The sequence below is a fragment of the Oncorhynchus masou genome, chromosome 28 (assembly GCF_036934945.1).
Source record: "Oncorhynchus masou masou isolate Uvic2021 chromosome 28, UVic_Omas_1.1, whole genome shotgun sequence".
Lineage (NCBI taxonomy): Eukaryota > Metazoa > Chordata > Actinopteri > Salmoniformes > Salmonidae > Oncorhynchus > Oncorhynchus masou.
In genome coordinates, this window is record NC_088239.1 from 13,129,055 (window position 1) to 13,139,074 (window position 10,020).

At 41.8% G+C, this 10,020-nt stretch overlaps 1 protein-coding gene across 2 annotated transcripts; it reads left to right on the forward strand.

The window, feature by feature from the left end:
• The first annotated feature begins 460 nt into the window (after window positions 1-460).
• Window positions 461-5,469, forward strand: LOC135517175 (lipocalin-like). 2 transcript variants are annotated; one of them, XM_064941245.1, is made up of 6 exons: window positions 461-1,257; window positions 4,099-4,238; window positions 4,329-4,408; window positions 4,493-4,606; window positions 5,039-5,140; window positions 5,259-5,469. In XM_064941245.1, the coding sequence occupies exons 2-6, from the start codon at window positions 4,099-4,101 to the stop codon at window positions 5,276-5,278; spliced, it is 456 nt and encodes a 151-aa protein (XP_064797317.1). In that variant the 5' UTR covers window positions 461-1,257; the 3' UTR covers window positions 5,279-5,469. The 2 variants fall into 2 exon arrangements, with proteins under 2 accessions (XP_064797317.1, XP_064797316.1); XM_064941244.1 differs by lacking the exon at window positions 461-1,257 and adding an exon at window positions 3,638-3,840.
• The last annotated feature ends 4,551 nt before the right edge of the window (window positions 5,470-10,020 follow it).

Sequence of the window (10,020 nt, forward strand, 5' to 3'; positions counted from 1 at the left end):
GGGTGGTGATGCTAGTCGGGCATGCGGGTGCAGGCAGCGATCGGTTGAAAAGCGATGCCTTGACTACAGTAATTATATATTCTTGATCAGGGGCGGATGGAGACCAATCCATGCTTTAAAAAAAAATATTTTAAAAAATGTGTTATTTGTATTTCAATCTTCAATACCTTTTAAACAAAGTGTGCCACAACTATGAAAATGATATAAGACCCATTCTGAATCATGAGAGGAGGGAGCACAATACACACCGATTTTGTTGATTAATTTTGTTGTGGATTATTTTTATTTGTAAACGTTTTACTAGGATTTCAATCCTCAATATGTCTTAAACAAGGCTTGCCATGACTATGCAAATTATATTTTCTGAATCAAGGTAGGATTTGTTATCCATCTTCCCATGATTTAGAATATATACTTGTCATAGTCATGGTACACTTTGTTTAAAAACTATTGAAGATTGAAATCTGGAATCTTCATTATTTTATTTTTTTTACAACTGAAAAAGGTGTGGATCAATCTCCATTCTCCCTTGATTCAGAAGATATCATTTTCAGTCATAGCATGTTTGGTTCAACAGCTATTGATGAGAGAGCCACCGAATATCCAGTATACTTTTTTTTGTACCTCGGTTCATTGCGTCTTCATAGAGACCAATAAATTCCCCCACCAAAAAACATCACGTTTACTCTTCATGCAGGGCATGTGGACATGTACTTGCATAACGATCAGTTATATATTCCGTAAACAAGTTTATATAACTGTTACCAATTGTGAATACGCACCACAACTTCTATAGGCTGTAGAAACCGGTGTTCATGTAAATGTTAACAACTTTGTATGTCGTTTTCACTTGTTCACTATTCAGTTTGTAATGGTCGGGGGTCTTTGTTTCTGTGTTTGTTCCGAGTTTGTCTAATCTCTCGTTCCCAGATTGCGTGACAAATGTTGAAGAAGATTTAAAGGGCGACCAAGCGCGAGTTCTGACTGCTCACATGTTGCAGCCCTGAAGGGTATGGGGTTAACATGAGGACTATGCTTTACCTCAGAGGAGAGAAGATTTTGACATACTATAAGCTTCAGCACTTGGTGGTCCTGTTCTGTGAGCTTATGTGGCCTACTGCTTTGCGGCTCAGCAGTTGTTGCTCCTGAACGTTTCCACTTCAACATTAACAGCACTTACAGATGAAGGGGCAGCTCTAGCAGGACTGACTTGTTGGAAAGGTGTCCTCCTATGACGGAAAATCACTGAGCTTTACAGTAAGGCCATTTCACTGCTAATGTCTATGTCCTCTTGTATACACCTGTCAGCAACGGGTGTGGCTGAAATAGCGAATCCACTCATTTGAAGAGGTGTCCACATACTTTTGCATATATAGTTTTTTTTTTAAATTACACATCAAATAGCCTAACAATGGGGAGAAAGGGAGTCGGTTTGAGGATAAACCCAGCCAATATTGTTGAACTCAGCTGGTTTTATCTGGCTAATAGCCTAAATAAATGGGATGCATTATTCACTGTAAATTAATGTAAATCAAATCCAATTTAAGAGGCTCCCCTGGTCTCCTGAAACCTTTGTGTGCACATGTTTTTACCATGGCATGTAGGTCCAGGTTGCAGGCCCAACTGTTTTCTATACTGAGTATTGCCAACCCAGACATTCTTTCCTGAGACATTGTGCATTTTAGTCCGATGTCCATTGCGCTGGCCAGTTTCCCTGATGTTGCTACGGCAATCAAGCTGTTTTTACCTGCCCTGTAACTGTCGCTTCTGCCCAGTTTCCCTGATGTTGCTACGGCAATCAAGCTGTTTTTACCTGCCCTGTAACTGTCGCTTCTGCAGAGAGATCGTTTTCTTAACTAAATCTCATAAATAACTTTCTGAGAGGCATTAGGCTCTCGGTCTGATATTCGCTTTTGAACACCTGAATAAGCTCCACTCATTTCACTGGTGCCATCGTAGCCTTGACCACAGCATTTGTTCACCGAGATCCTCTTATACGTTCAACCAAAAGTATGTCAAGTCCTGAGGCACTTTTTCAGTCATGTCCTGAAACACTTTGCTTCCTACTACATCTGGAAATGTAAAAGATTTATGACTGACTTTAGGGAGGGTTACTATCAAAATGATTTACTGAATTTAAAAAATCACATCCGTGGGCCCCCAGAGCTCGTGGGCCTCGTGCCTTGCGGGTGCTGCGGGTGTGTCCAGTACAGTATACAATTTCAAAACTTCGTCCAGCCATTGGTAGCTATGAGACCTTATCAACGGCTGTGCATCGTGGAGCTAAAATTAGTCTTCTTTAGAATGGATTCACAACATACAGGCTACAACCATATGAATACAGACAATATACTTCTTATACAGTAGACTGAGTAGCGGTGACATGTAGACGGATTCTCTGGGTTGTAATTGGGATGCGCTGCAGAACTGCATCTGTAGAGGGAGGAATGAGAGAGATGCAGATCGGTGGAAAAGGCACCGGTCAGGCACCGAGGTCAAATACATTTTATACTGAGGTAAAATTAGTTTTATACGGAATATTCCGTGGATATTCATTTTTCTCTCATAACTAGCTATTGAACCAATCATGCCATGACTATGAAAATGGAATATTCTGAATCGGGGGGATGCAGAACGATCCTCGCCTTTTTTTGGTTGTTGATTTTGATCTTCTCCATTCACCCCTGATTAAGAATGTACAATGTTCATAGTCATGGCACGCTTTGTTAAAGAGCTAATGACGATTGAATTACGAAATCTTCATTTTTTTAATGTAGGCCTGTATATAAAAAGGTGTGAATTGTAAAAAATGTTTTTAATATCCACCGAATATCCAATATAAAATGTATTTTACATCTGCTTATTGGGCCTTCATGTAGTCAAATAACTTCTCCCCCAAAAAACATAATTTAACGACCCTGGGTTTATAAACTCGGATATCGAATTTGCGGGTGGAGCATGTTTTCGGACTTCGGAATTCGCACTGGACTTCGGGCTAGAAGGTCGAGGGTTCGAGACCTGCTCCCTGCTGTTTCGTTACAATAATGTTTACTCCGTCTTGCAGGGCATGTGGAAAGGTACTTACATAACAAACACGCAGCCGAAATTCTATAGGCTACAGAAACAGATTTGTATGGACATGTTCATTGCTTTTTCTCTTAAATTTATTTATAGCCTATAGTCCGTGTTTGATTCTGTGTTCATTCTGAGCTTGTCTCATCTCTCCTTCACAGCCAATATGTTGAGGAAGACTCAAAGGGAGACAGCGCGAATTCTGACTGCTCAGCAACATATTTTCTATGACACATTAAATTGGTTGAATTTATTTTGTGTGTGTGTGTGTGTTTTCCTATCAATTGTCTACAATGGAGAGGAGAAGGAGAGGAGAGAGAAGGAGAGGATAGTAGAGACAAGGAGAGAGAGAAGAAGAGAGAGAATGAGGAGGAGAGTGAAGGAGAGGAGAGAGAAGGGGAGGAGAGGAGAGAAAAGGAGAGGACAGCAGCAAATCATTCTGCTTACATTGTTGACTTCTCCCCCACCTCCTCATGCAGTTGTATAAGGGTGAGATTTACATATTTGAGGGATGGAGAGGGGAGGGACTAACTGGAAACAAGGGGGAGAAGAGGGGAGGAGTAGAGAAGAGAAGAATGTTGGAGGATATAAGGACCCTCAGTCAGCTCCCACCTTACTCATTTTCCTCCTCACACACACCCCGGAGAGTCGAGCCATCACACACACACATCTGTAACCATGAGGCTGAGCATAATGGGAGTTCTGCTGTGTGCTACGCTGGCCGCCTGTGTCAACGTCATGCCTCAGAAAGACTTCAACCTGGAGAAGGTGAGAGAGAAAGAGAGACTGAGAGAACTGATAAAACAAATGAGAAAGGCTACAACAACAAAAAGAGAGCAGGCAAAGAGTTGAGAGAAGAGTGCTGTACAGTACAAGTGCAGAGAAAGAAGAGATTCTGGGGTTGAGGAGGGTCAGAGTAGAGAGAGGACAGTGGATCACCTGCCATGACTATTAAATCCATTTGCATTGTGAGAATGAATGAATAGTGGTCCTTCTTTTTCTTCTAACGTTATTCTCTCTCCCCAGATGGCTGGTAAGTGGTGGGCCGTGGGCTTTGCCACCAACGCCAAGTGGTTTATGAACCGTAAGGCTGGTATGAAGATGGGAACTTCCATGATGCTGCCCACTGCCGAAGGTGACCTGGACATCAGCAGCGCTATGCGCAAGTGAGTTTGTGTGTGTCTGTGTGTCCATGTGTCTGTGTGCCCCTGTGTGTGTGTCCATTTCACTCATACTGATGCTGCTCTTTCTCTCAGCGCTGATGGCTCTTGCTGGAGGATGACTGAACTGGCCAGGAAGACTGACATACCAGGCCGCTTCACCTTCACCAGCCAGCGTGAGTTCATACACACACACACACACACACACACACACACACACACACAGTTAACATAACGACATCTCTTTCTCCCTCTCTCAGGTTGGAACAATGAAAATGACATGCGTGTGGTAGCTGTCCAGTATGATGACTTTGCTCTGATCCACACCATCAAGACCAAACACGGAGTAACTGACGTGCTCAACAAACTCTTCAGTAAGTCTGTCTGGCTGCCTGCATGTCTGAAATTAATTCACACCTTTAGATTCTCATGTTTTGTGTCATTCATCACAGTTTCACTTTGGTCTCTGGTTTTAGCATGGTCATGTTACAGGTGGGTTGTGTTAACCTGGTTGTGTTTACCTGCTTGTGTTTACCTGCTTGTGTTGAACTGTTTTTGTTGTGTTAACCTGGTAGTGTTGTGTTAACTTGATTGTGTTGTGTTTACCTGGTTGTGTTAATCTGGTTGTGTTGTGTTTACCTGGTTGTGTTAACCTGGTTGTGTTGTGTTTACCTGGTTGTGTTAACCTGGTTGTGTTGTGTTTACCTGGTTGTGTTAACCTGGTCGTGTTGTGTTAACCTGACTGTGTTAACCTGGCTGTGTTAACCTGGTCGTGTTGTGTTAACCTGGTTGTGTTGTGGTTGTAGGTCGCACTCCAGAGGTGAGCGCAGATGTCCAGAAGAAGTTCATGCAGTTCTCTCTGGATACAGGAATCCTCTCTGGGAACATTGTTTTCCTGCCCAACAACGGTACGACACCACACACACACACAGATGTACAATATTATTATGGTGATCAGATACATATGAATGTGCTTCCCTGGTAGAAATCATCTCCTCACTCTTTTCTCCCTCCTCTCTATTGCAGGTGAATGTGCCGAGGCATAAATGTTCACTCATCCCATTCTCCCTCTGCTACTCTTCTACTGGCATCTGTCTCCATTTCACATCCAAACTCTTTTCCTGGAAGAAGACTGAAGACTGCATATATTGAGGGATTTATACCACAAATTTGAATTATTTTCAGCCAATTCAATTCATTATGAACAAAATAATAAAAGATGATAAAAAAAAGCATATTTCTCTGAGTACTGTCTTTTATAGGGGAAAACGGAAGTCATTTTTTCATGGCTTATGGATTTAAAAATAACCATAGCTTCAGGTACATCCAAAAATAACAAAGTTAATGTGTTCACCTAACTAATTCCTTCCCATGCTTTGCCTTCCTTCTGCTTAGAGCAATTGATAACTGAGACAAGAAACACAAATAACATTCTACAGTATAAGCTCTAAGTGTTCTGTTCCACTGTTATAGACAGTCTCTAAGTGTTGTGTTTCACCCTTATAGACAGAGGCTCTAAGTGTTTGGTTCCACTGTTATAGACAGATGCTCTAAGTGTTCTGTTCCAGCCTTATAGACAGAGGCTCTAAGTGTTCTGTTCCACCCTTATAGACAGAGGCTCTAAGTGTTCTGTTCCAGCCTTATAGACAGAGGCTCTAAGTGTTCTGTTCCACGTTATAAACAGAGGCCCCAACTGTTCCTTTCCACCCTTGCAGACAGAGGCTCCAACTGTTCCTTTCCACCCTTTCAGACAGAGGCTCTAATTGTTGTTTTCCACCGTTATAGACAGACTCTCTAAAGTCACGTGTCAAACTCATTCCATTGAGTGCCAAGTGTGTACGGTTTTCACCCCTCCCTTGAACTTGATTGATGAATTAAGATCGCTGATTAGTAAAGAACTCCCCTCACCTGGTTGTCTTGGTCTTAATTGAAAGGAAAAACCAGCAGACACTATGCCCTCCATGGGATGAGTTTGACACTCCTGCTCTAAGTGTTCTGTTTCATCGCTATAGACGGTCCTTCTCCATGTTAAAGTCATGTGAGTTGAATACAGGTTAGAATGCTGTCCTACAGCCTCCAGAGTGGCGCAGCGGTCTCAGGCACTGCATCGCAGTCCTTGAGGCATCATTACAGACCAGGTTCAATCCCAGGCTTTGTCACAGTTGACCACGCCCGGGTGACCCATGAGGCGGTGCACAATTGGCCCAGTTTATCTGGGTTTAGCTGGCCGCTATGTCCCTGTCCCATCGTGCTCTAGTGACTTTTTGTTGCGGACCAGGCACATGCACGCTGACTTCTGTCTCCGGTTGTACAGTGTTTCCTCGGACACATTGGTGTGTCAGGCTTCTGGATTAGGCAAGCGGTGTGTCAAGAAGCAGTGCGGCTTGGCAGGGTTGTGTTTCGGAGGACGTATGGCTCTCAACCTTCGCCTCTCCCGAGCCCGTATGGGAGTTGCAACGATGGGCCAAGACCATAACTACAAATTGGGAAGAAAAGGGGGAGATAAAAAGTTAAATAAAAAACTATTTAAGAATGCTGTGCTACTATACAGTATAGCTTTGCATTACCTAAACCCTCCCTTAACCCGGGTGACACTGGGCCAATTGTGTGCCACGTCATGGCCTATTTGGTTGTCATTTTCTCATGTTTAGCATAACAGTTCACCGATCTTTGCACGGTGCTGCCATGCACGGTGCTGCCATGCACGGTGCTGCCATGCCGCCGTTTTTACACTGCTGGCTGGTGGATAGAATGTGATTACTTGTTCAGTACTTAATGTTCGAAATGCAAACATTTCAGATTGTAAAATACATTGTCGATGCAACAGCATACTAATCAGCTACAGATATATTTTTTAAATAATATACAACTGTCTTGTATAGGCTACCTTAAAATGAACAAATTACCACAACTAACCTGTACCCCCGCACATTGACTCAGTGCCGGTACCCCCTGTATATAGCCTCGTTATTGTTATATAATTTTCTTGTGTTACTTTAAATTTAAAAAATGTACTTTGTTTATTTAGTAAATATTTTCTTAACTCTACTTCTTGAAATGCATTGTTGGTTAAGGGCTTGTAAGTAAGCATTTCACAGTAATGTCTACACCTGTTGTATTCGGCGCATGTGACAAATACAATTTGATTAGATTTGATTGAACCTGTCGGACATGAGCCGTCTGTCACGTTCTGAGCTTTATTTCCTTTGTTTTGTCATTATTTAGCATGGTCATGGAGTGAGTTGGGGTGGGCAGTCTGTTTGTTTTTCTACGATTTGGGGATTTCTATGTTTCGGCCAAGTATGGTTCTCAATCAGAGGCAGGTGTCATTAGTTGTCTCTGATTGAGAATCATACTTAGGTAGCCTGGGTTTCACTGTGTTTGTTTCCGTGTCTGTGTTTTTCACCACACTGTACTGTTTTGTGTTTCGTTCATTCCACGTTTATTGTTTTTGTATTCAGTTCATGTGTACTATTTCTTATTAAAAGAACCCTGGACACTTACCACGCCGCATATTGGTCCTCCGATCCTTTTCACTCCAGAGAACGTGTCCACTAGTCCAGAGTCCAATGCCATCGATCTTTACACCACTCCAGAGAACGTGTGTCCGCTACTCCAGAGTCCAATGCCATCGATCTTTACCCTACTCCAGCCGATGCTTGGCATTGCGCATGGGGATGTTAGGTATGTGTGCGTCTGCTCGGTCAAAAACTATTTCATGAAGCTCCCGACCAACAGTTCTTGTGCTGACGTTGCTTCCAGAGGCAATTTGGAACTCGGTAGTGAGTGTTCCAATCAAATGTTATGTCACATGCGCCTAATACAACACCTTACAGTGAAATGCTTACTTACAAGCCCTTAACCGTTAATGCAGTTTTAATAAAAAAGTAAATAATAAAATAGAAAAATAAGGTAATTAAGGAGCAACAAAATAACAGTAGCGAGGCTATGTACAGGGGGATCCAGTACAGAGTTAGTCGAGGTAATTGAGTTAATATGTACTGTTGAAGTCGGAAGTTTACATACACTTAGGTTGGAATCATTAAAACTCATTATTCAACAACTCCACAAATTTCTTGTTAACAAACTGTAGTTTTGGCAATTTCGGTTAGGCCATCTACTTTGTGCATGACACAAGTCAATATTCCAACAATTGTTTAAAGACAAATTATTTAACTTATAATTCACTGTATCACAATTCCAGTGGGTCAGAAGTTTACATACACTAAGTTAACTGTACTTTTAAACAGCTTGGAAAATTCCAGCAAATGGCTTTAGAAGCTTCTGATATGCTAATTGACATAATTTGAGTCAATTGGAGGTGTACCTATGGATGTATTTCAAGGCCTACATTCAAACTCAGTGCTTCTTTGCTTGACATCATGGGAAAATCAAAAGAAATCAGCCAAGACCTCAGAAAAAAATGTAGACCTCCACAAGTCTGGTTCATCCTTGGAAGCAATTTCCAAACACCTGAAGGTACCACGTTCATCTGTACAAACAATAGTATTCAAGTATAAACACCATGGGACCACGCAGCCGTCATACCGCTCAGGAAGGAGACGCCTTCTGTCTCCTAGAGATGGACATACTTTGGTGTGAAAAGTGCAAATCAATCCCAGAACAACAGCAAAGGACCTTGTGATGATGCTGGAGGAAACCTTGTACAAAGTATCTATACATACTTTTGTGTATACAGTGCCTTGCGAAAGTATTCGGCCACCTTGAACTTTGCGACCTTTTGCCACATTTCAGGCTTCAAACATAAAGATATAAAACTGTATTTTTTTGTGAAGAATCAACAACAAGTGGGACACAATCATGAAGTGGAACGACATTTATTGGATATTTCAAACTTTTTTAACAAATCAAAAACTGAAAAATTGGGCGTGCAAAATTATTCAGCCCCCTTAAGTTAATACTTTGTAGCGCCACCTTTTGCTGCGATTACAGCTGTAAGTCGCTTGGGGTATGTCTCGATCAGTTTTGCACATCGAGAGACAGAATTTTTTTCCCATTCCTCCTTGCAAAACAGCTCGAGCTCAGTGAGGTTGGATGGAGAGCATTTGTGAACAGCAGTTTTCAGTTCTTTCCACAGATTCTCGATTGGATTCAGGTCTGGACTTTAAGCACCAACTGTCAGAGCAGCTCACAGATTACTGCACCTGTACATAGCCCACCTATAATTTAGCCCAAACAACTACCTCTTTCCCTACTGTATTTATTTTATTTATCTTGCTCCTTTGCACCCCATTATTTTTATTTCTAATTTGCACATTCTTCCACTGCAAATCTACCATTCCAGTGTTTTACTTGCTATATTGTATTTACTTTGCCACCATGGCCTTTTTTTGTCTTTACCTCCCTTATCTCACCTCATTTGCTCACATCGTATATAGACTTGTTTATTCTGTATTATTGACTGTGTTTTTTTACTCCATGTGTAACTCTGTGTTGTTGTATGTGTCGAACTGCTTTGCTTTATCTTGGCCAGGTCGCAATTGTAAATGAGAACTTGTTCTCAACTTGCCTACCTGGTGAAATCAAAATAAAATACAGATGCACAACGATATATACCACAAATATGGGTTTGTTGATATTTGAAACCACACAACTCAAACACCGGTTCACCAGAATTAAGTAAATCGCAAACCGCTGTTTTGTTAAGACGTCAAGAACTGTTCTCTGCAGAAGACGATCATCTGTTTGCATCTGCCAATGTATTGGCTGTATAGTATCCAGACGACCTGTCCCCAGAGCTTCCTATACAGTTCATCTCTTTCTGTAA

Excerpts from the sequence above, each read along its gene's own strand:
- LOC135517175 (XM_064941244.1), top strand. The coding sequence starts at position 3,751 with ATGAGGCTGAGCATAATGGGAGTTCTGCTGTGTGCTACGCTGGCCGCC. Across the intron at positions 4,239-4,328 it reads ATCAGCAGCGCTATGCGCAA|CGCTGATGGCTCTTGCTGGA; the intron begins GTGAGTTTGTGT and ends TCTTTCTCTCAG. Across the intron at positions 5,141-5,258 it reads TGTTTTCCTGCCCAACAACG|GTGAATGTGCCGAGGCATAA; the intron begins GTACGACACCAC and ends TCTCTATTGCAG.